Below are 22,484 nucleotides of genomic sequence, written 5' to 3'. Positions count from 1 at the left end.
AAAACAGAGAGAACAAGCACATAGAAGAAAAAAAGGAGGCATTCAAGAGGAGAATTGGCGGAGCAAGATCAAAATCTAGAATTTTATCATCTCTTCTTTACTTTTATTCATTGTAACCTTGATACCATGTATTCATTATGTATATCTCTCTTTATTATGATGTTGAACTGATTCTTCTTCTAGGTCTGTAATGAATTCTTGTTGTTTTCTATAAATTACTCTTTAATTCTCTATTATGTGTACAATACAATTGTTTGTAGTGATTTGTATGTAATGCTTTACAATGAATGATCAACCTTGAATTTGAATTGGTAATTTAGGTTGACTTGGAAGAGAAAATCTAAATTAAAATCTAATCACTATAGCTAAGGATTGACATATTTGTTAATTTGTGTTTAAGATAGAAATATACTTGAGCACCTTTGGTAGTCAATATAAGGTTGCAGTTAATGATGTTCAGAAACTTAAATTCGTTGTAGGAATACAAGAATTAGTTAATGAATTAGGATCACGTGAGATATGGAAGGTCCTTGTGATTAGTTAGATGCCTTAGACTAACAATTGAAATACTAAAATAGAGATACATGAGTAGTTTATTGAAGAACTCAGGATGAAGTTATGGGCCTAGCTTATTTAATATTGAAATTTATTTGTGTTGGTTTATTCTCCAGTGGTAAATATTTTATCTTTTATTTTGAATTGAATTAGAAGAAGAATGGTGTTTGGTAATTAACTACTTAAAATTAGTCTTCGTGGGAACAAATTATTTATACTACTTGTTACTACATGTGCACTTGCACCGAGTTGTAAAATCTCTAACACCCATCTTCATCAACCCCCAAACCTCTCTCTCTAGTCTCTACGCATCCTTACAAACCTCTCGTCTAGTCGCCGCTAGAAAACACCGCTCAGTCGTCAAATTTTAGATATCATTTTGACCAAGTGTCTTCAATTTCGTTGTTGCACAAGAATGTAGGTCTATAAACCTTCAAAAATCATGTTAGTGTTGTTATTGGCGATGTTGTGATGGTTGGCGGTGAGATGATTTTTATATGGCCAGAAGTGATGACCATAGATAAATTGGTGATTTTCGTTTTATTGTATTAATTTATATTTAAATTTGAAGATTTTGTTATGACGGTGGTGATTTTTAATTAACCGAAATCGGAGACCAGAATTAGGTAATGTCGGTAGTAGCCGAATTTGATGATTGAATGTTATTGGTATTGATTTAATTGTGGTGATTTAGATTAAATCCGTGATTTTTGTTGTGATGCCTATGGTCGAAGTTGATTAACGGGGTTAGTGTCTGGATCTGATGGGCATAAATAGTGTCTGGATGTGGTGATTTTCATTTTCTAGCGGTAATTTTTTTATTTTTTGGTGGTGATTTTATATTTGACGGTGGTGAATTTCTGGTTGTCTCCGGAGGTGGTGGTGGTCGGAAATGATAGTCGCCGGATGTGGTTGTGGTTGAATTAAATAGAAGATCGTGAATTTTTTAAATATTAAATATTAAATGAATGGCGAGATATAAATAAGATATATTCAAATTAGTGGATAAGTGTGAGAGGTTCCTATTAAAGTAAGACCCTATATATATAAATATAATTATTATCAAATCATATCATTAAAAAAAAATTAACTGAAAAAATTGTGTATTTAAAAATCCAAAATAAATTAAAATAGTATATAACATTAAAAAAAACTCGTGAATTATGATATTGAGTGGAAATTTGAAAATAACAAAATTGTGAGTATGGAAAAAAAAAGAGAGGAGCAAAGTCAAACATGTTATAGTTGGGTGGTGTGGGGGGATTGGATTGGTTGATGAAATTGCTGGAAACGCAACTTGGACAAAAAAAGAAGAAGCAAAGCCGATTGTTGCAGGCAGGCAGCTGCTATTGCAATACTTTTACGTCTTCTTCTCCTCTTCCTTAACCCCAAGCAATCAACTCTAATCACGACTATGAACTAACACATCCCCCCCCGTGTGTACACTATTTCTGTATCAATTTGTTGTTTTGGGATCGCGAATGAGCTGCTGCTAATCCACATGGAGAGATCTGATGCTAAACAATTAGCCCCCTTTTCCTCTGGTTAGCTATCTCCTTTTTGCCTCCTTTTATTATTAATTATTATTATTATTATTATTATTATTATTATTATTATTATTATTATTATTATTATTATTATTATATACAGTAGATCTGCGAGATCTGATTTTATTCGATTCTGTGTCATTTTCATTGAATTCTTGTGATTTCAACTCTCATATTGTTGTTTGTTCGCCCTCGATTTACTTTTTCTAGTTGATGTTGTAAATGTTGGTGTATGTGTTTCTTACATACGCTGAAATGATTGTGTAATTGTGTAATTGTATGTATATTATTATTATTGGTGGACATCTGTATCGTGGTTCGGATGTACTGATTTCGGTAAGAGCAGTAGCAGAATTACTTAAACAACACTTTGATGATTTTTTTGTATAGAACTTGATCTCAAGACAGGAAGGTTATATATTGTTGTTTTGTGTTTAGTGGGTGTATGACCATCAAGTAATCAAAAGTCAGCATGGCAGACTTTTTTTGTAATTCTTTCTGCTGATTGATACAGTCTCAACGAGATATTGCTATAGACTTCTTATTTCTTTCTCGCTTGTGAAATTTACTACAACATATTTTGATTTTGAAAATTACTACACTCAAGCATTTCTATCTCTCATGTGTAAATGACTCACTCATTTCATGACTTTTATTTTGGAATGCACCTATTTACTTAATATTATACATTGTGTCTTTTAGTGGACTGTGATCAACCTGGAAGCTTTTATACACAAATCACTGGTCTCTATATCTTTTCCTGCAAATCTGAATTTGGTGTCACTTTTGCAGATACTGCACTTTTTGATGCATCACAATATGCATTTTTTGGACAAGATGGAGCGGAAGATGTTGAGTTGGGAGGTCTGCAAGATGAGGTGAACAATGTACCTGCAATTGGTTCTGGCGATGACGAATACCATTTGTTTGACAAGGAAGAGGTTGGTAATGATTTATTTTCTTACTGTGCGTAGATCGAGTATCATGTTTCGTTGGAACATATTAGGTCAACCAGCACTTTTTCTCCTCTACCTTTCACCAACTCTTCTATTTTTCTTTTCTCTAGCTGCCATCTCTTATTTGAAAACACCTTATGTTGTAGTTTAAAATTTCTATGTAGGGTAGGGGGTCTTTTAAGTGTATACACCGCGGTACAATTACTAGATTTTTATGGAAATGCACTAATTACTCTTGTGAAAAGAATCAATCTTTTTAATTTGATATGCAGATGGATTATCATTTCATTTTGCTGTTTCTAATTTGTTTTCAATTTTTTGGGGAATTGTGTAGAAAGTACATGAGAAATTGAGGGCTCCTATTGCATCCTCAAACATGTTGTTTCTTAGTCCCTTTAACCTTTTGCATTGACACTCTAAATAGTGTGCTCGTCTTTTGTTGCGAGTTCCTTTGGTGTTAATTTATGTACTTTCACTTTTTCTAAATCCCCATATGACTTAAAAGGTTTGACTGAGCTTATATCATTAGAAACCTTACCTATTGGCAAGAAAGTGGTTGCATATTCCGTGTAGCATGACTTATTTTAAAAGTAATCGCGATTTATAAGTATATTGTGTTACACCTAAGGAAGCAACCACTGCATTTTGTTTGATCTATGGTTTGGTGGTAGTGTTAGGATGTCCTGGTTAGCGTAAGAATCAGCTAGAAAGAAATGAAAAGTAACAAAAAAAATAAAGATATTAATTTTGATTGTGGAATTTAAGGATTGATTTATATAAAGTTAAAATGATCATGCATATTGGAAGCTTATTAATTATACTAAATAAAGAAACGGGGTGGGGTGCATTGTTTTGTTTACTGGTTACTATGTATACAACCATTTTAATATGAAAAGATGTTGAAATTATAGGCTATTCATTTTGCACTCATGCTCAATTTTCTTCAAAATTGTTAGTCTACTAGTTCAATCATTGAATGCAGAATATTTATTTCTCAAAAGCACTTTTCAAGCTTCCCAATCACTTACCTTGCTATGGTTGCTTCTTTGTCTTGCCTTATGTTTTGGCCAGGGATCAGTTATAGGATCTTTATCTGATGTGGATGATCTGGCAACCACATTTTCGAAGGTCAGTTTTCTGTTCCCCGTAAATTTTAAGTTTTTACCTTTCAATGCGATTTTAAGAGCTTTTTGTTCATAATGATTACATTAAGCACAATGTTTGTATTCTTTTTGTGCATTATTTGCTTGCTTAACTAATGTTAATCAGTTGACCAAATTTAGCATATGAATCTGTTAGTGTTGTGTTCTTGCAGCATAATGTTGTCGAATTAAGTAATTAAACCTGGTTAAAGAAAGTCTCTAGTTTATAAAATTAAGACTATATGGTAATTTTTATTTTTATTAGCTAAACTATTAAGCTCCATGCCTACTTGCCTGTCATATGCAGATTTTCTTCTGCTCAAGGTAAGTGTTTAATGAACATGCCTCATTATTTATCTAGTGAACACTTTGTGCAAGTCCCTTTTTACACAAATTATATGAACTACTCATATTAAATGACTTTTTTATATTGCTAACAAGATTTTGTTATGTTTGCAGTTAAACAGAGTTGTCACTGGACCAAGACATCCCGGAGTTATTGGTGATCGAGGATCTGGATCCTTTTCACGGGAAAGTATGTGGAATATTTGCGTTTTTTCCATCTTTCATCGTATCTGTTAACTTCGATTTTTTTTCCCAATTTTCAGTTAAAAATTGTTTGTTAGTTAGCTATCTACTATCTCGTAACCCTTTGATATCATGCAACTTTGCCTTTCTATTTCAATAGTGAGGAAATTACTACATTTTAACATTTACCAAGCTTGAAAGTGAACACTTGGTACATGTTACGTGAAAGTAAATTGGCATGTCATATTATTTTAATTAGGAATCATCTATAGGTCACCAACTTTCAAGTAGGCAATAAATTCAAAAATCACCTTAATCAGATTTTATGGAACTGTTAGCTAATCCATAAATATTCATGACTCCAGTTGATATTGAATGTAGCTTCACTCTCTAGTAGAGTGTTTTGTTTACCCTTTTTGAAATCATTTCTTGGCACTGGTTTGATATTTTGAATCAAATGACTGATATTAGCTGAAGGTCATTTTTTATATATGCGAGTGCTTATTCAGTACAGGTCAAAGGTTGGCGAGCAAAGTTTGTGTGTAATTGGATTATTGTCGTTTTCGGTTACATAGAATACAAGGCAGTTTGAGAAATCTAAGAACAGGTAGAGTATGGACGTTCAAGAATTAGTCTAGCTAATATGTAAATACTGGCTATTTTCGTTACTGGATTGGAATTTTGCCTCTCAACAGTTTCCATACTTTGTTTAACCATAATTTCATTTATATACACGCCCCTTCAGTTTTTGGCAGTTCCCTTTCTTTTCTATATTGATTATTTAATTTCAGGTTACTGAGTAGTACAACATGTTTTCAGGTTCTTCTGCTGCTGAATGGTCACAAGACATAGAATTTCCTGACTGGTTAGATCAGCATATATCTGACACAGAGAGCTGCCAGGAAAGTAAACGATGGTCTTCCCAACCACATCTTTCTTCCGTCTTTCTTTCAGAGTCAAAACCTATATACAGGACATCTTCATACCCGCTACAACAACATCAGCAACAATTTCCTAGTGAAACTAATTTAGAACCAACGTCAGCTTTCACTTCCTACCCTCCTCCAGGTGGAATTCCTCAACTATCTTCACCTCACCAACATTCACGACACCTAAATGTATCAAATCTGGGTAGTGGGTTTAAAATACCCTTCTCTGCGCCAAGCCTCTCTCCGTTGTCCAACTCTAATATTCAAATGGCCGGCATGCCTCAGGGGTACCGTTATAGTGGAAATATGTCTCATTTAGTCTCTCCTGGTATTTCTCTTGGCAGTGGGTCACAAAACCATTGGCACAACCATGCAGGGTTACTTCATGGGGATCACTCCATTCTCTTAAATAACATCTTGCAACAGCAATTGTCTCATCAAAATAAATTGGTTTCCCCGCATTTGATCTCACAACAGCAACAGTTGCAACAGCATAGGCTCCATCTTCCTATTCAACCATCGTTGGCTCATTATTCATCACTGCAGTCCCAGTTTTATAATACCCTTCCTTCTCCAACATCACATCTGAGAAAACATAGATCAGCTGAGATGAGGGATCAACGACCTAAAGCATCACAAAGAGGTAAACATGCACGTTTGTCTCAACAAAATTCTGATGCTAGCCAGCAGAGTGATTATAACTGGCCACAATTTAGATCCAAACATATGACAGCTGATGAAATAGAAAGTATTCTAAGAATGCAGCATGCCGCAACTCATAGCAGCGACCCTTACATAGATGATTATTACCACCAAGCCCGTCTAGCAAAAAAATCTACTGAATCAAGGTCAAAGGTTCGCTTCTGCCCAGCTCATCTAAAGGAGCCCTCTTCTCGCTCACGTAACAATTCAGAATCACAGCCTCATCTCCAAGTTGATTCTCATGGAAGGGTTTCATTTTCTTCTATTCGTACACCTCAGCCTCTCCTTGAAGTTGATCCTCCTTTCTCTGCTTCTGGTGAGGGTAGTGTTGAACAGAAATTGTCTGAGAGACCCTTGGAACAGGAACCCATGCTGGCTGCCAGAATAACAATTGAGGACGGCCTTCGTGTTCTTCTTGATGTTGAGGACATCGATAGGTTCCTACAATTTAGTCAACCCCAAGATGGTGGGTCTCAGCTGAAACGGAGGCGTCAAATATTGTTAGATGGCTTGGCAGCTTCACTTCAGCTTGCTGACCCTCTAGGGAAAAGTGGAAAATCAGTTGGGCTGAATCCCAAGGATGATATTGTGTTTTTGCGTCTGGTCTCTCTTCCTAAAGGTCGAAAGCTTATTTCCAAATATCTTCAGCTTCTTTTTCCTGGCGGTGAGCTGGCCCGAATAGTTTGTATGACCATCTTTCGTCACTTAAGGTTTTTATTTGGTGGCTTTCCTTCTGATCCGGAAGCAGCCAAAACTATCATTTGTCTTGCAAAGACGGTTACTGAATGTGTTACTGGAATGGACCTGAATTCTCTTAGTGCGTGTATTGCTGCAGTAGTTTGTTCCTCAGAGCAGCCTCCACTTCGTCCACTTGGTAGTTCTGCTGGAGATGGAGCATCTGTTATCTTAAAATGTGTCTTGGAGAGGGCAACACTGCTTTTAACAAATCCTCAGGCCTCTAGCAACCGTGTTATGCCAAATGCTGCCCTGTGGCAGGCTTCGTTTGATGCCTTTTTTGGTCTTCTTACTAAGTATTGCCTGGGTAAATATGACAGCATAGTGCAATCTATATATGCACAAAACACCCAACCTAGCACAGATATCATTAATACAGAGGCAGCCAAAGCCATAAACAAAGAAATGCCTGTAGAACTTCTACGTGCTAGTCTTCCTCACACAAATGATAATCAGAGGAAGCTGCTACTGGATTTTGCTCAGCGGTCCATGCCAGTAAGTGGAATCAATGCTCATGGCGGAGGTGGCGGTCATGTTACTCCAGAATATGTCAGGGGTTAGCTATTCTGAAAAACAGATTTGTGGCGATTACTTTTAATACAGAGGTTGCTTGGCTTGTTCATTGCTCTGCAAATGAATTGCGTAATAGCCCATGCATGGAGATCAAAGTATTTGGCATGTATATACATTAGGAACTATTCTATGCCATACCCCCCCCCCCCCCCCTCTCTCAACTCTCAACTTTTTAACCGCTTTAGCTGAGATGATGCATGACTTTGTATTTTGTATTAAAGAAGTCCACAAGGGGGTAAAGTGAATGTCAAGTGTTATCATATCCGAGCACCATTTTATTGCTCTATATTGTAACTTTATAAACCTGTAGTATAGGGGTCAATGATCCTCTGAAATGATGAGAATATCATGTCAATTGTGATCTTATTGCTGTATTTCATAATTGGGTACCCTCCTGTGTGTGTTTGCCTCCGAATGCTGCACGTTTCTTGGAGAAGAGGCTTTGGTTCTGCAAGAGTAACTCATGATTCCTGAATTTTGAAGGTAAAAGTTTGCTCTGAGCCACTATAATTTATTAACACTTCAGCTGATTTTAAATCTGTATTTCTCAGATTTCTTGTTATGTTAAATTTCCCTTTGTTTTTAGTATTAGAGATGTCAGACAATAGTAATCAGTTAAAGATGGATATAGAAATATGATTGTACAACTGTTTTTGAAGTGTAATAGAAAAGCGGGCATCCAGATATTATCTTACCACTTTAAAATTTGCGACCTGTACTAATTTGCTTTGCAATATTAGAAAATTTCTGTGTTTCTACAAAGTAATACATGGCTTGATTTGTATATACATTCGAATCATTTCAATAATTTTAATATGACGGGGAGCTTATTTTGTAATAAAGTTATTGCAATGATTAGACATTCATTTACACATTGTACCTTCTTTTTTTTAATCAATTTATCCTGGATGTGCCCAAACGTCTTTGTTATAAAACTCATTTTTATACTTACCGGTGCTATGATTCTAGATTTCTAAACCAACCCAATTTAGACAAGGGAGTGTTTAGTTTTTTATGCAAGAGAGCTTTTACACTCTGCTCTATATTGAACACGCATGAAACGACAACAGAAATCACAAATATAGAAAATTGTAAAACTACTGCTTGCACTTGGAGCAATCCCAACTGAAGAAAAATCACAAATATAGAAAATTTTTAAGTGACTGCATACACTTGTAGCAATCTATGCTGATTTAGTATTTGTAGGATATTAAGCTAGGCACATGAAGCACTGATAATTCAGCATGGTCCTAGAAGAGTATATGTATATGGATCAAATAAATTTATTCATATTTTTTACCATTATAATTTCCCTTGGGAAGCACAGTAGCATTCAATTTCCGACATTTATTTTGAAATTGCACAAGAATGTAATAGACAAAACCATCAATCTGATCATCATACTTCTCATACACAACAGGGAGTGTGTGGTGAATCCGACATTTATTTTGAAATTGCAATTTCCGACATTTATTTTGAAATTGCACAAAAATGTAATAGACAAAACCATCAATCTGATCATCATACTTCTCATACACAACAGGGAGTGTATGGTGAATACAAAACATCCTTAAGTACTTGCGAATGACTCAGGACATTTTCCTTATTTTTGGTGGTGAATCCGAGTTGAAAATAGAGGAGATGTCAACGTCGAGAGAGTTGACACACATAACAACGTAGCAGACCCACTCACAAAGTCACTTTCTCAGAGTCACTTTGATCATCATAAAGATAAGATGGGTATTGAATACCAGAGTGATTGGCTTTAGTACAAGTGGGAGATTGAAAGAGATATGTCCTAAGTCCAATCATGTATGAGGATTTAGGAATAACTTTTATGTAATCTATTTTGATTTCATTGATATTAATAAAAGACTTGCTTTGTTTTTATTGCGGGCTCTATCTATTTAATTGTTTAAATAAGATATACCACAGTTTAGAGTAAATCTTTTTATGGATTGTGATGAGATCATAATAATGAGACCTAAAAGATGATAACTTTAAACTTAAATAGTTCCTGGTCATAGGATTACTAACTGGTAATTAATAATCCGCAAAGATCGGTACATACTATGCTTGCTTCATTATGAAGGATGTCTGTTCTCATAGACATTTCTGTGGTGATACTATAGCTAGTATGTAGGTGCTTATTATATAATAAGTTCACTGAACATGACTCACACAGCTGAACAACTGATGGAGTTCACTCACGTGCCAGCAGTTGTTCACATAGTGATAGTTGTACAAGTATCCTTAGACTTGAGGTCATCATAGTCATCTTGTGTACACTGAACTGTGCTTTGGTTTAGTTCTTAGTCTCAAGGGACAATTATAAGGGCTCTGCTGGGTATAGGAATTTGTACACGAAGATAGTGTATGATCAATAAAGGATCTACCCCTTCCAGTGTAGGAAGAGAAAGTTCAATGCTGATCCACTTATTTTAGTTCAGGAATCTCTGGCCAGAGTGAATGAAATTAGAAAGGAGTTTCTAATTTACATTAAATAGAACTAAGCATAGTGAATGGGAAAGCAAGTGATTAAATAAGATCGGCTTGACACAAGTTCCATGCCTTGTATTTAATCGTGACATTGCAGGGTATGTTAGATATATTTGATAATGTCATGGCTAATATGTTTTATGTTTAGATTTCAGATCTTATTTGAACAGAACAAATCAGTACTTAACTGATCAGTACTTATACTGGACGACAGAACTTAAGGGATATCAGTACTTATGTTATCAGGAGATAGATATCAGAACTTAAGTGCTGAAGGACGATCAGATAAGGACAGTAGCTGATTGAAGTTAAGAAGATCAAGATAAACATAAGAAGAGATATGCATGAAGAAGGAATTCCGTGAAGAATGGAATACTTGGAATAGAAGATATCTGATTGATATATATTAGGAAGCAGAATTATATTCCATATCAATTAGCGATTATCTTGTAACTGTGTAGTATATAAACACAGATATAGGGTTTACACTATAAGTGTTATCATTATTGAGAATATTATTTACTGTAACCCTAGCAGCTCTCGTGATATTTTGTTCATCACTGAGAGATAACAGTTCCAGATTGTAACAGAGTTTATTGTTTCAATAAAGTTTGTTTTCTGTTACATAAGTTCTTGAAGTTTGATTTGATTGTAATAAACACTGTTTTCACCCCCTCTACAGTGAAAGTGTGACCTAACAAGTGGTATCAGAGCCTTCTGTTAACACACATACAGTTAAAGATCCAAACACAATCATGTCTGACACAGAAACTCCAACTAAGCCTACCAAAACTGAGGAATCATCAAAGACATCAACTCAGAGTCGATATGAGACTATCAGAGTTCCCATATTGAGACCATCTGAATATCCCATATGGAAGGTAAGGATGACCATGTTTCTGGAAGCAACAGATCCAGAATACCTTGATAGAATCAAGGAAGGGCCTCACAAACCTACCAAGCTCGCTGTTGTAGTTGCAGGTGAAGCAGCAAAGACCGTACCAAAGGAAAAGAGTGATTACACTGCTGAAGATATAGCATCTATTGCTAAGGATGCCAAGGTACGACACTTATTGCATAGTGCCATTGATAATGTAATGTCAAACAGGGTAATCAACTGCAAGACTGCTAAGGAGATATGGGATGCACTGGAGACAAGGTGTCAAGGAACTGAAACAGTTAAGAAGAACAGGAAGACAATACTCACTCAAGAGTATGAACATTTTGACTCTAGGACTAATGAGTCATTGACTGATGTATATGATAGATTTGTCAAACTCTTGAATGACTTGTCATTGGTTAATAAGGAGTATGATCTTGAAGATACAAACCTTAAATTCCTGTTAGCTCTTCCTGAATGTTGGGATTTGAAGGCAACAACAATAAGAGACAACTACAATCTTGATGAAACAACTCTTGATGAAATCTATGGAATGCTCAAGACTCATGAACTTGAGATGGAACAAAGAAGCAAGAGGAAAGGAGGAAAGTCAAGGACAGTTGCTCTCAAGGCTGAAGAGGAATCCCCCAAACCACCTTCCTCAAAGAAAGACAAGGGTAAAGCTCTTATCATAAAGTCTGATACTGAGTCATCAAGTTCTGAGAGTGATGATGACTCAGATTCTGAAAGCTTGCCTGAAACTGATGCTGATGAGGAGATGATGAAGCTGTGTGCTCTTATGGTGAAAGGAATCACAAAGATTGCATACAGGAAGTTCAGGAAGGGAAAGAAGTTTTCCAGAAAAGGCATAAGTTCTGATAAGAAGAATTTCAGAAGATCTGAAGGAAGAGGAGGAAAGTCTGACAGAGGAGATTACGCTAATGTTAAATGTTATAATTGTGGTGAGAAAGGCCACATATCTCCTGATTGCAAGAAGACCAAGAGTGACAAAGGCAAAGCTCTTGTCACAAAGCAGAAAAGCTGGACAGACACCTCAGACTCTGAAAGTGAGGAGAACTATGCATTGATGGCAAATGCTGATAAATCAAGTTCTGAGAGCAGTTCTGAAGCTGCTGAAACAAAGGTACCTCAGACTACTTATGCTTTTCATACTGATGATATTAATGAGTTGAGAAGATATCTTAAAACCATGTTTGTTAGTTATAGAGATCAAACTTTAACATGTGAAAGATTAACTTCTGAAAATCTTGCTTTTAGGAAAAGAAATGATTTCTTAGAAAAAGAGTTAGTCATGTTCCATCAAACTCAGAAGGATAGAGATGATGCTTTTTATGTTAGGGATGAAGTGCTAAAAATGAATGAATCTCTAAAAACTGAGTTAGAAAAGGAGAGAGAGATTATCAGAACTTGGACTAACTCTGGCAAAACAACTCAAAATTTGCTAAGCAGTGAAAACTGGAAAGAGGGCTTAGGTTATGGAGAAAATAAAAATGAAAAAGGAACTGTAGAAATTAAGCCTGTTGATAAGCAAAAGCTGAAGTTAAAACCTGTTAAGTTTGTAACTGAAAAATCTGAAAATGAGAAATCAGAAGTTAAAAAGGAATTAGCTTCTGACAAACTAAAACAGGAAAAGACAGCTGAAGTTAACATAGGCTTAATGACAAAGAAGCAGCTTAAGCATAAGCTGAAAGATGTTAAGAATGCAAACAAGGTAAAATCACCTAGGAAAAACAGGAATGGAAAGGAAGGTGTGAATAAAAGCAATAACTATAAATCTGTTCCTGATGCTCCTAGGAAAGCGTGTCATAACTGTGGAAGTTCTAACCATCTGGCTTCTTTTTGCAGGAAGAATAAGAATATTAACTCCTTATCTACAAAATCAGGAGTTAAGAGTCAGTCTGTTAGATACAAACCACAAGATCCTTGTTTTCATTGTGGTAGTTTATGGCATTCCATTTATACTTGTAAGGAATATCATAGTTTGTACTATGATTATTATCAAATAAAACCTTCTTTAAAGAAAGTTTCTGTTGTTCCTTCTAGTGTAAGTTCTGATTCAAAGTCTGGTAGTATAAGTTCTGATAAGAAAACTGTTAACATAAAATCTGATGCTAAATCCGCTGCAAATGTTAACAAACCTAAAAAGGCCAAAGGATCCAAGCAAGTCTGGGTCCTTAAAACTAATAATTAGTGGTCTTTTTGATTGCAGGGCAACAGGAAAAATATTTTAGTTCTGGACAGTGGATGTTCAGGACATATGACTGGAAATAAGGCCCTGCTATCAGACTTTGTGGAGAAAGCTGGCCCAAGTGTTTCTTATGGAGATGGCAACATTGGAAAAACTTTGGGATATGGCAATATCAATCTTGGGAATGTCATCATTAAAGATGTAGCTCTGGTCTCAGGACTTAAACACAACTTACTGAGTATAAGTCAAATCTGTGACAGAGGTTATCATGTTGATTTCTTTGCAGAACATTGTGAAATAGTTAGTAAATCTAAAGAAAAAATTGTTCTGAAGGGATTCAGGCGTGGTAACATTTATGAAGCTAAGCTTTCAACAAGTTCTGATGGTTCTGCAATCTGTTTAGTAAGTAGAGCCTCAACTGAAGAAAGCTGGAATTGGCACAAGAAACTCTCTCATTTAAACTTCAACAAGATAAATGAACTGATCAAGAAAGATCTTGTGAGAGGACTGCCAAAATCAGTGTTTGTTCCTGATGGTCTTTGTGACTCATGTCAGAAGGCTAAACAAAGAAAATCTTCGTTCAAGAGCAAGACTGAATCATCAATTCTTGAGCCTTATTATCTACTTCATGTTGATCTATTTGGTCCAGTGAATGTCATGTCTATTGCAAAGAAGAAATATGCGTTGGTCATAGTAGATGAGTTCACCAGATACACATGGGTGTATTTCTTGCACACAAAAAGTGAAACTGCATCTATCCTGATTGATCATGTCAAACATCTGGATAAATTGATCAAAGATTCTGTGAAAATTTTGAGGAATGATAATGGCACTGAATTCAAGAATCTGATAATGGAAGAGTTCTGCAAAAATCATAGAATAAAGCAGGAATTTTTTGCTCCTGGAACTCCACAGCAAAATGGAGTTGTTGAAAGGAAGAATAGAACTCTCATTGAAGCTGCACGAACAATGCTTGAAGAAGCAAAGCTTCCAACCTATTTCTGGGCTGAAGCTGTGCAAACTGCTTGTTTTACTCAAAATGCAACACTCATTAACAAGCATGGAAAAACACCATATGAGATGGTGAAGAACAAGAAGCCAAATCTCAAATACTTTCATGTATTTGGATGTAAGTGTTTTGTTCTCAAGACTCATCCTGAACAGCTATCCAAGTTTGATCTAAAAGCTGATGAGGGAATCTTTGTTGGATATCCACTTTCTACAAAAGCCTTCAGAGTCTATAATTTGAGAACAAAAGTGGTCATGGAATCTATCAATGTCTCTTTTGATAACAAGAAGATCACTGGACTTGAAGATTGCATTGATCATGATCAGCTGAGATTTGAAAATGAAGATTCATATTCTGATACCTCAAGTCCTGACAGTCTAAGTCCTGATACTGTAAATTCTGATGGATTAAACTCTGATGTTATTGAAACTGTGGTGACTACGTCAAAGGAAGATGCACCAATGCAGGGGGAGCATACTCAAGATATTATCACATCTCAAGAAGCATCAGAACATACATCTGGCTCTTCAAATTCTGATTCGTCAAGTTCTGATAAGCCAAGTACTGACAGTACTGAAAATCTAAATACTGAAGGATCCAACTCAGAGAGCATAGTTTCAGGGGGAGCATCAGAAAATGAAACCGAAGACAGCATGAATCATGGGGGAGCATCCAGTTCTAGAGAAAATCTTCCATCTGCAAGGAAGTGGACAAAATCACATACACCTGATTTGATAATTGGAAATCCTGAGGCAGGTGTCAGAACTAGAACAGGTACTTCGAATGAATGTCTTTACAATTCTTTTCTCTCTCAGTCTGAGCCAAAGAAAGTGAAAGTGCAAGCAATGCAGGAAGAGTTGAATGAATTTGAAAGAAATAAAGTCTGGACCTTAGTGCCAAGACCTACGAATAGATCGGTTGTTGGTACAAAGTGGGTATTCAGAAACAAAACTGACAGTGATGGCATAATTGTAAGGAACAAGGCAAGGCTGGTTGCAAAAGGATATTCTCAACAGGAGGGAATTGACTATGATGAAACATTTGCTCCAGTTGCTAGGTTAGAAGCCATAAGGATATTCATGGCTTATGCTGCTCACAAAAAGTTTACTGTCTTTCAAATGGATGTGAAAAGTGCTTTTCTCAATGGAGAATTGGAAGAGGAAGTATATGCTAAACAACCTCCAGGCTTTGTAGATTCCAAACATCCAGATTATGTCTACAGGCTTGATAAAGCACTTTATGGACTTAAGCAAGCTCCTAGAGCATGGTATGAGACTTTAGCTCAGTTTCTTCTGGAAAGTGGATTCAACAGAGGAACTATTGACAAAACACTGTTCTATCTCAACCATGGCAAGGACTTACTTTTGATCCAGATTTATGTTGATGATATTATTTTTGGGTCTCCAAATGACAAACTTTGCAAAAAGTTTGCCAAACTAATGCAGTCAAGATATCAGATGAGTATGATGGGAGAACTCAGTTATTTTCTGGGCCTTCAAGTCAAACAGAGTGAAGAAGGAACTTTTATTTGTCAATCTAAGTACACCAGAAACTTGCTGAAGAAATTTGGAATGCAAGACTGTTCAAGTGCATCCACTCCCATGGCCACTGCAACAAAACTGGATAAGGATACTGGTAATTCAGTAGATATTACTGATTACAGAGTATGATTGGCTCACTTCTCTATCTAACTGCTAGTAGACCAGATATCATGTTTGCTACCTGTCTTTGTGCAAGATTTCAAGCAGATCCAAGAGAACCTCACTTAACAGCTGTAAAAAGAATCTTTAAGTATCTTAAAGGAACAGCTGATCTAGGATTATGGTATCCTAGAGAATCAGATTTTAAATTAATAGGTTACTCAGATGCAGATTTTGCAGGTTGCAAAATTGACAGGAAAAGCACAAGTGGAAGCTGCCAATTTCTTGGAGGCAGGTTGGTTTCTTGGTATAGCAAGAAACAAAAGTCAATTTCCACATCAACTGCAGAAGCAGAGTATATTGCTGCAGGAAGCTGCTGTGCACAGATTCTCTGGATGAAGAATCAGTTACTGGATTATGGGTTAACATATTTCAAAATCCCTATTTACTGTGATAATCAAAGTGCTATTGCTATGACAGGTAATCCAGTTCAACACTCTATGACAAAGCACATCAGCATCAGGTACCATTTCATCAGGGAACATGTGGATGAAGGTACAGTGGAATTGCATTTTGTTCCCACAGATCAACAAGTAGCAGATATCTTCACAAAACCACTGTGTGAAGCTACCTTTTCAAAATTGGTAAATGAACTTGGAATGATTTCAGGTTCTTTCTCTAAATCTGCTTAAACTTGTTCTATGTTATCAGACTTTATGATCAGTATTTACAGAATTAATCTCTTTGTATATTCTGTGCATTAATTGATAAATGTCTTTAAGTACTGACTGTTGTCTGATATATGTTTCTAAACTCTGATAAGTGATATGTCTGTTTCAGTAACTATTCAATCCTATGAGAATAACTGTGCTAGATACTGATCTAGTAATCTTCAATAAACAAATGATTCCATAGAAGAAGTAATTATTTCAGTGGAAATCTTATGACACTAGCAAATTCTGATAACTGAGCTTAGTTAAGTTTACTTTGTATAACTTATTACTAAGTCACAAATTAGAATAATGCTACTCATCTGTTAAGTTCTGATACTAGTAAAACTGCTGAATGTACTAAGTGCTGATAGACCTCTCTTATTAAAAAAAAAAAAAATCAAAGAATAAAATCAGGTACTCCTTTGAGATCTAGAGTAAAAATGTGAAAGGGACGACCCAAGTGCATTGCTGGTATTAAGTAAATATGCATTAGAAAAGCAAAATATTTTCTTGGTGACTTTTCACACTCTATGATTACTGGAGAAATACTCTGATAATAGCATAAATTCTGATAAGCAGTCGTGACTCACTTACACTGAGAAGCCACTGTAAAAGAGAATTTTAAAGATGCATAAAATTAGCACAAAAACAGTTGAGGTGGACTCATGCATGAACTCATTTATCAGTAGGTTTCAGGATAATGACAGCTCTTTAGCAAAATTTTAATTATGACTTATTTCTAAGATGTACTGAAGTAGATCAGACTTTACTCTTTTTCTGTTATTTCGCTTAATGCACACACTAATCACTCCATCTGAATGATGAAAATTTTTGTAGTGGTCTATGTTATTTTAGATAAACAGTCATTGTGTCATTTTTGCACAAATTCTGAGGACAAGTTCTAGTTACACGTTCTGATGATTAAGTTCTGACGTTCATAACTAAGAACTTGTATGAGTATTTACTAAGATGAGCATTCCTTTTTCGAGTTAAGAAATTATGTTCTGATGACTGTTAAGTTCTGGTATAGGTCTAAGTTCTGATTTCTCAGTCTGTGAAACAGATTCTGGTAAATGCTGATCCTGCTACTTACAAATCTGTTTACTCAAATGTTCAACCAACTCACCATAACCAAAATCCATCAACCTCAGTACCTACCTCTCATTCTACTCAACCTACCCTCAGAACTTATCTCAAATCCTATCTCTCCACTTCACAGACTGCTCAACCTTCTTCTTCAGCACCTACTGTGAAGCCTACATCCTCTAAGCCAAAAAGAACAAAGACTGTTCCTCAAACACCTCAAAAGAGAAGAAGCATTACTTTGAGAGATGAATCAGATTCTGAGGATCAGATTCCCTCTTCAGAACCTGTGGTAAATGAAGCTGAGAAGGCAACTTCTCAGACGGATTCTGCAATTAGGGGTTCTAGGCTTCTCAAGAGGCTTAGACGTATGACGGTTCCTGAAACTCCCAAGGAATCCAAATCAACAAGGAAGTACAAGAAACAGAGGGCACAAAGGCCAGTTTCAGATGATGAGGAGGAAGCAGCTAAGGAAGGGGATCAGGAATCTCTGATCTCACAAGACAAGGAATTTGCTCCAGTCACTTCTTCTCCATCAACTCCATCTCGGGAACCTGTATCTGACAAGGCTAATTCACCTTCTATGTCTCTTGTTGATCCAGGCACAAGTGCTGAAATTGATATTCAGAACCTGGTTGTGCCTGAAATACTTTTCTTAGAAGCTCCAACAGCAAATAATCCTTTCACAACACCTGTTACTGATGCTGTTCAAACTCCTGAGTTATCACTAACACCTTCTCTGCATCAAGATGCTGATGATCAGATTTTAGGTGAGCATCAGGATATGGCTGTTGATCAGAACTTAGTATCAGATCAGCAATTAGAGGATGTTGAAGCATCCATTGCTACTCACACAGTTGTCTTATCAGAAGATACTGATTCTCTAAGTTCTGATGCTGCAAATGTTGGAGATAGTGGTGAGGCTGCTACAACTGTAGATGCTGATGAAGCAGGTCCTTCAGGACATACTCCTCTACTGACTCTTCCTAAGTCTGAACTGGTAAAGGAGTTTGTTATCAGGGATGCACCAGTACCTTGGAGTGAAACTCCTGCAGGTCAGGAGTGGACTAAGGAATGGAACTCAGTTTCATGTGTTCCAAATGCTTTACATCTTGCTGAGCACTTGACTAAAGATGATGAAATGTTACATTCTGATGATTTTAAAACCCAGCTTAGAGTCACTGCATTGAGTACTAAACATCTACAAGGTCTTCATTCCAACACTCATGCAGAGCTACACAAGATTCAGGAGAACTTTATCAAACAGGAACAAGTTTGGAAAATTGATAAGAAAAAGTTCTTCCAACCTACCATTGACAGGGTTGCTTATATTGAGAAAACTCAAGAGAAGCAACAAGCTCAGATTGATCAAATTCTGATAAATCAAGCTTCTCAGCAATCGCAACTTACTGAAATCCAGACCTCAGAGGAACTACTTATCTCTCTTTTATTACCTGCTGATGCCAAAAAGGGGGAGAAGGTAATTAAGTCCAAATGCAAAACCAACAAGTCACTGCAAGGAAAGGATGATGGAAAAGATGACCAAGGAAACTCTGGAATGGGTAGTGGTCATAGTCAAGGTAGAAGGTTTACATCAAGACAAGCTAGTCACAGAACAAGTTCTGATACTGGGAAAAGAATAAGTTCTGCTTCTGGTAAAAGGATAAGTTCTGATGAACTTCTAGATCTTGATGAGGAAATGTCAAGACAGTTATTTCTTCAAGAAAATCCAGGAATGGACTTGGAAAGTTTAAAGGAAGAAGAAGCTAGACTTAAATCAGAGAAAGTCACATCTAAATCTAAAGCTTCTGGTAAAAAGTCACTTCCAAAACTGAAAGGTATTGTGATTAAAGAAAAGGCACAAACCGAAGCAACATTTGCTAAATCACAACCAAAGATAGATCCAAGATCCAAGGGTAAAGAAAAGGTTGGTGAACCTGTTAAAGTCTATGTACCTCCTGAAGATGAAGAAATTACTGATGACAAAGATAATCTTTCTCTGACTTCAAGAAAAGTTCTTAAAACAACTTCTGACATGGCTCAAGTTGTTCAGAGTCAAGAAATTGTAAGTTCTGATATTCAGAAGAAGCAAGTAACCTCTGACAGTGCTCAAGTTAACTTGATATCAGAAAATAAATCTAAAACACTCCTACCAGGATTCACTAAAGCAAAACAGACTCAATCTTTGAAGACTACTCCAAGTGGTTTTGAAGCAAGAGTAGTTACTGGAAAGGAAGCTAGAGATAAAACTGGATTGGGAAGTGCTGATGAAAGAAGAGTACACAACACTACCGATGATCCAACTTCCTTGTGTGAACCAGGTATTGGAGCAACTCCTGAGAGATTGAATCAACTAGAATCTGTATAGATGGTTTACCATACCTACTTGAAAGAATACATCATGTTGTATTTCATGACAGATGGTAGGGTTTATCATATAAGACAAAATGCCATTCCTTTGAAGTATTTTGAAGAATTGGAGCATGTACTTTTCTTACTTCAAGTGGATAACAGAATAACAGAGACTGCTGCAAACTACTTAAAAGAACAGATTCAGAGACAGAAAAGGCTTTATTCTGTTAAGTCTGACAGCAGATATGTTCCAAAGTACAGAAATCACAATGGTGATATTGTTGATATGAAGCCTAATACTGCACAGATCAGAACATATCTTGGTATTAAGGGGCTTGAATTCAATCTAGAGTCTAACAAAGCTTATGTCATAAGACTAGATCGGGAGTTGAGAAAAGCAAAGATTAATGATCTCAGAGCTGCAATATTTCAAACTGGTGAAGATACTGCAGAGCTTAAAGATGTCAAACGGAGAATGATTGATGAACTCAGATATGCTGAGAAATGTTTGTTGAAGAATTATCTCAGAACAACTCCTGACATCAGAGAGATCAGAAAATGATGAAGCCAAGTCAAAGATCTACAACTACTTAAATTCTGATGTGTATACAGACCAAAGTTGTTATCAGAAGTTGAATTGGTAAAAGCTTTAAGGACTGTAAGTTGTAGTTATCTTGTCTATTTCTCATGCATTTGTACTTAATGTTTTTGACATCATCAAATATCTGTTAAACTTGTATATTTTGCTAATTTACAAGTTGGGGGAGATTGTTAGATATATTTGATAATGTCATGGCTAATATGTTTTATGTTTAGATTTCAGATCTTATTTGAACAGAACAAATCAGTACTTAACTGATCAGTACTTATACTGGACGACAGAACTTAAGGGATATCAGTACTTATGTTATCAGGAGATAGATATCAGAACTTAAGTGCTGAAGGACGATCAGATAAGGACAGTAGCTGATTGAAGTTAAGAAGATCAAGATAAACATAAGAAGAGATATGCATGAAGAAGGAATTCCGTGAAGAATGGAATACTTGGAATAGAAGATATCTGATTGATATATATTAGGAAGCAGAATTATATTCCATATCAATTAGCGATTATCTTGTAACTGTGTAGTATATAAACACAGATATAGGGTTTACACTATAAGTATTATCATTATCGAGAATATTATTTACTGTAACCCTAGCAGCTCTCGTGATATTTTGTTCATCACTGAGAGATAACAGTTCCAGATTGTAACAGAGTTTATTGTTTCAATAAAGTTTGTTTTCTGTTACATAAGTTCTTGAAGTTTGATTTGATTGTAATAAACACTGTATTCACCCCCTCTACAGTGAAAGTGTGACCTAACAGGGTAGAAGGAATTAATTGTACGGTAACTACTCACTGAATATGTTCTTGGTATTCTAAGCAGTGAATTCGTATTATCCGGATAGTCGCGATATCTGAGAAGTATCCCTCACGATATAGAATAAATATGATTAATTAATTAATTAATCATATTTAATGAATTAGAGAATTTATATAAATAATGATAAAATAGTTTTATTATTATTTATTTCTACTATCGACTTAATATTGAGGGTCACACCATAAAAGAAAATGATTTAATGGTGGAGAAATTAATTAATAATGGCTAATAATTATTTATTTATGAAATAAATAATTAATTGGCAAATTTAATAATTGATTAAATGAGATTTAATTGATTATAAATTAATTAAGAAAAAGTTCTTAATATTATTAATTAAGAATTTAATTTTTGGAAATTAAATCAAGTGAGAGAATTATTTCTAAAGTGTTTAGAAAAAGGATTAATAATTAAAAGGTGTTTTAATTATTAGTGAGAATAATAAAGGGTTAATAATAATAATATTTTATGGGAAAATTTTCAGCTGAAAATTTTGCCTATAAATATACTATTATAGACCCTAATTTTGCCTCAACCAAAAAGATTTACAAAACCCTAATTCTCTCTATCTCCTTCTCCTTCATTACATCATTTTCTTGTTGGATACCGGTGGAGTGCTTCACATTTGAGGAGCAGCTGCTAAGGATCTCCGTTCATCATTTTTGGATCGCCATTAAAGACCTCCATCTTTCCATTAACGTAAAGCTTCTTAAGGTAAACATACTGAACTACGAATTAAATATTATTTTTCGCATGGATCCTTCGGAGGGTTTCGTTTTTTTTTTAAGATTTAAATTTACGTTTTCGCTGCGTTTATGTGCTAAAAACCCTTGAAATATAAGCAGCCAGAAAACTCAATTAGTATGAGACCTTTTGGGAGGTGCCCAAAAATAAACCTGTGCGGGCTCGGCCCAAAGCAGACAATATTATACTAATGTGGAGTTAGGTCTGCTCAGCATGCCCAACACTTCCGACTACAGCAGCGGCCCACAAGCTTGTTACAAC

At 35.7% G+C, this 22,484-nt stretch overlaps 1 protein-coding gene across 1 annotated transcript; it reads left to right on the top strand.

The window, feature by feature from the left end:
* The first annotated feature begins 1,759 nt into the window (after positions 1-1,759).
* On the top strand, positions 1,760-8,455 carry LOC141698497 (protein PAT1 homolog 1-like). The gene is made up of 5 exons (XM_074503202.1): positions 1,760-2,099; positions 2,895-3,043; positions 4,130-4,186; positions 4,660-4,735; positions 5,548-8,455. The coding sequence occupies exons 1-5, from the start codon at positions 2,057-2,059 to the stop codon at positions 7,653-7,655; spliced, it is 2,433 nt and encodes an 810-aa protein (XP_074359303.1). The 5' UTR covers positions 1,760-2,056; the 3' UTR covers positions 7,656-8,455.
* The last annotated feature ends 14,029 nt before the right edge of the window (positions 8,456-22,484 follow it).

The sequence above is a fragment of the Apium graveolens genome, chromosome 11 (assembly GCF_009905375.1).
Source record: "Apium graveolens cultivar Ventura chromosome 11, ASM990537v1, whole genome shotgun sequence".
Taxonomy (NCBI): Eukaryota; Viridiplantae; Streptophyta; class Magnoliopsida; order Apiales; family Apiaceae; genus Apium; species Apium graveolens.
The sequence above is the reverse complement of the archived record's forward strand: the minus strand, read 5'-3'. Positions and strand labels throughout refer to the sequence as shown.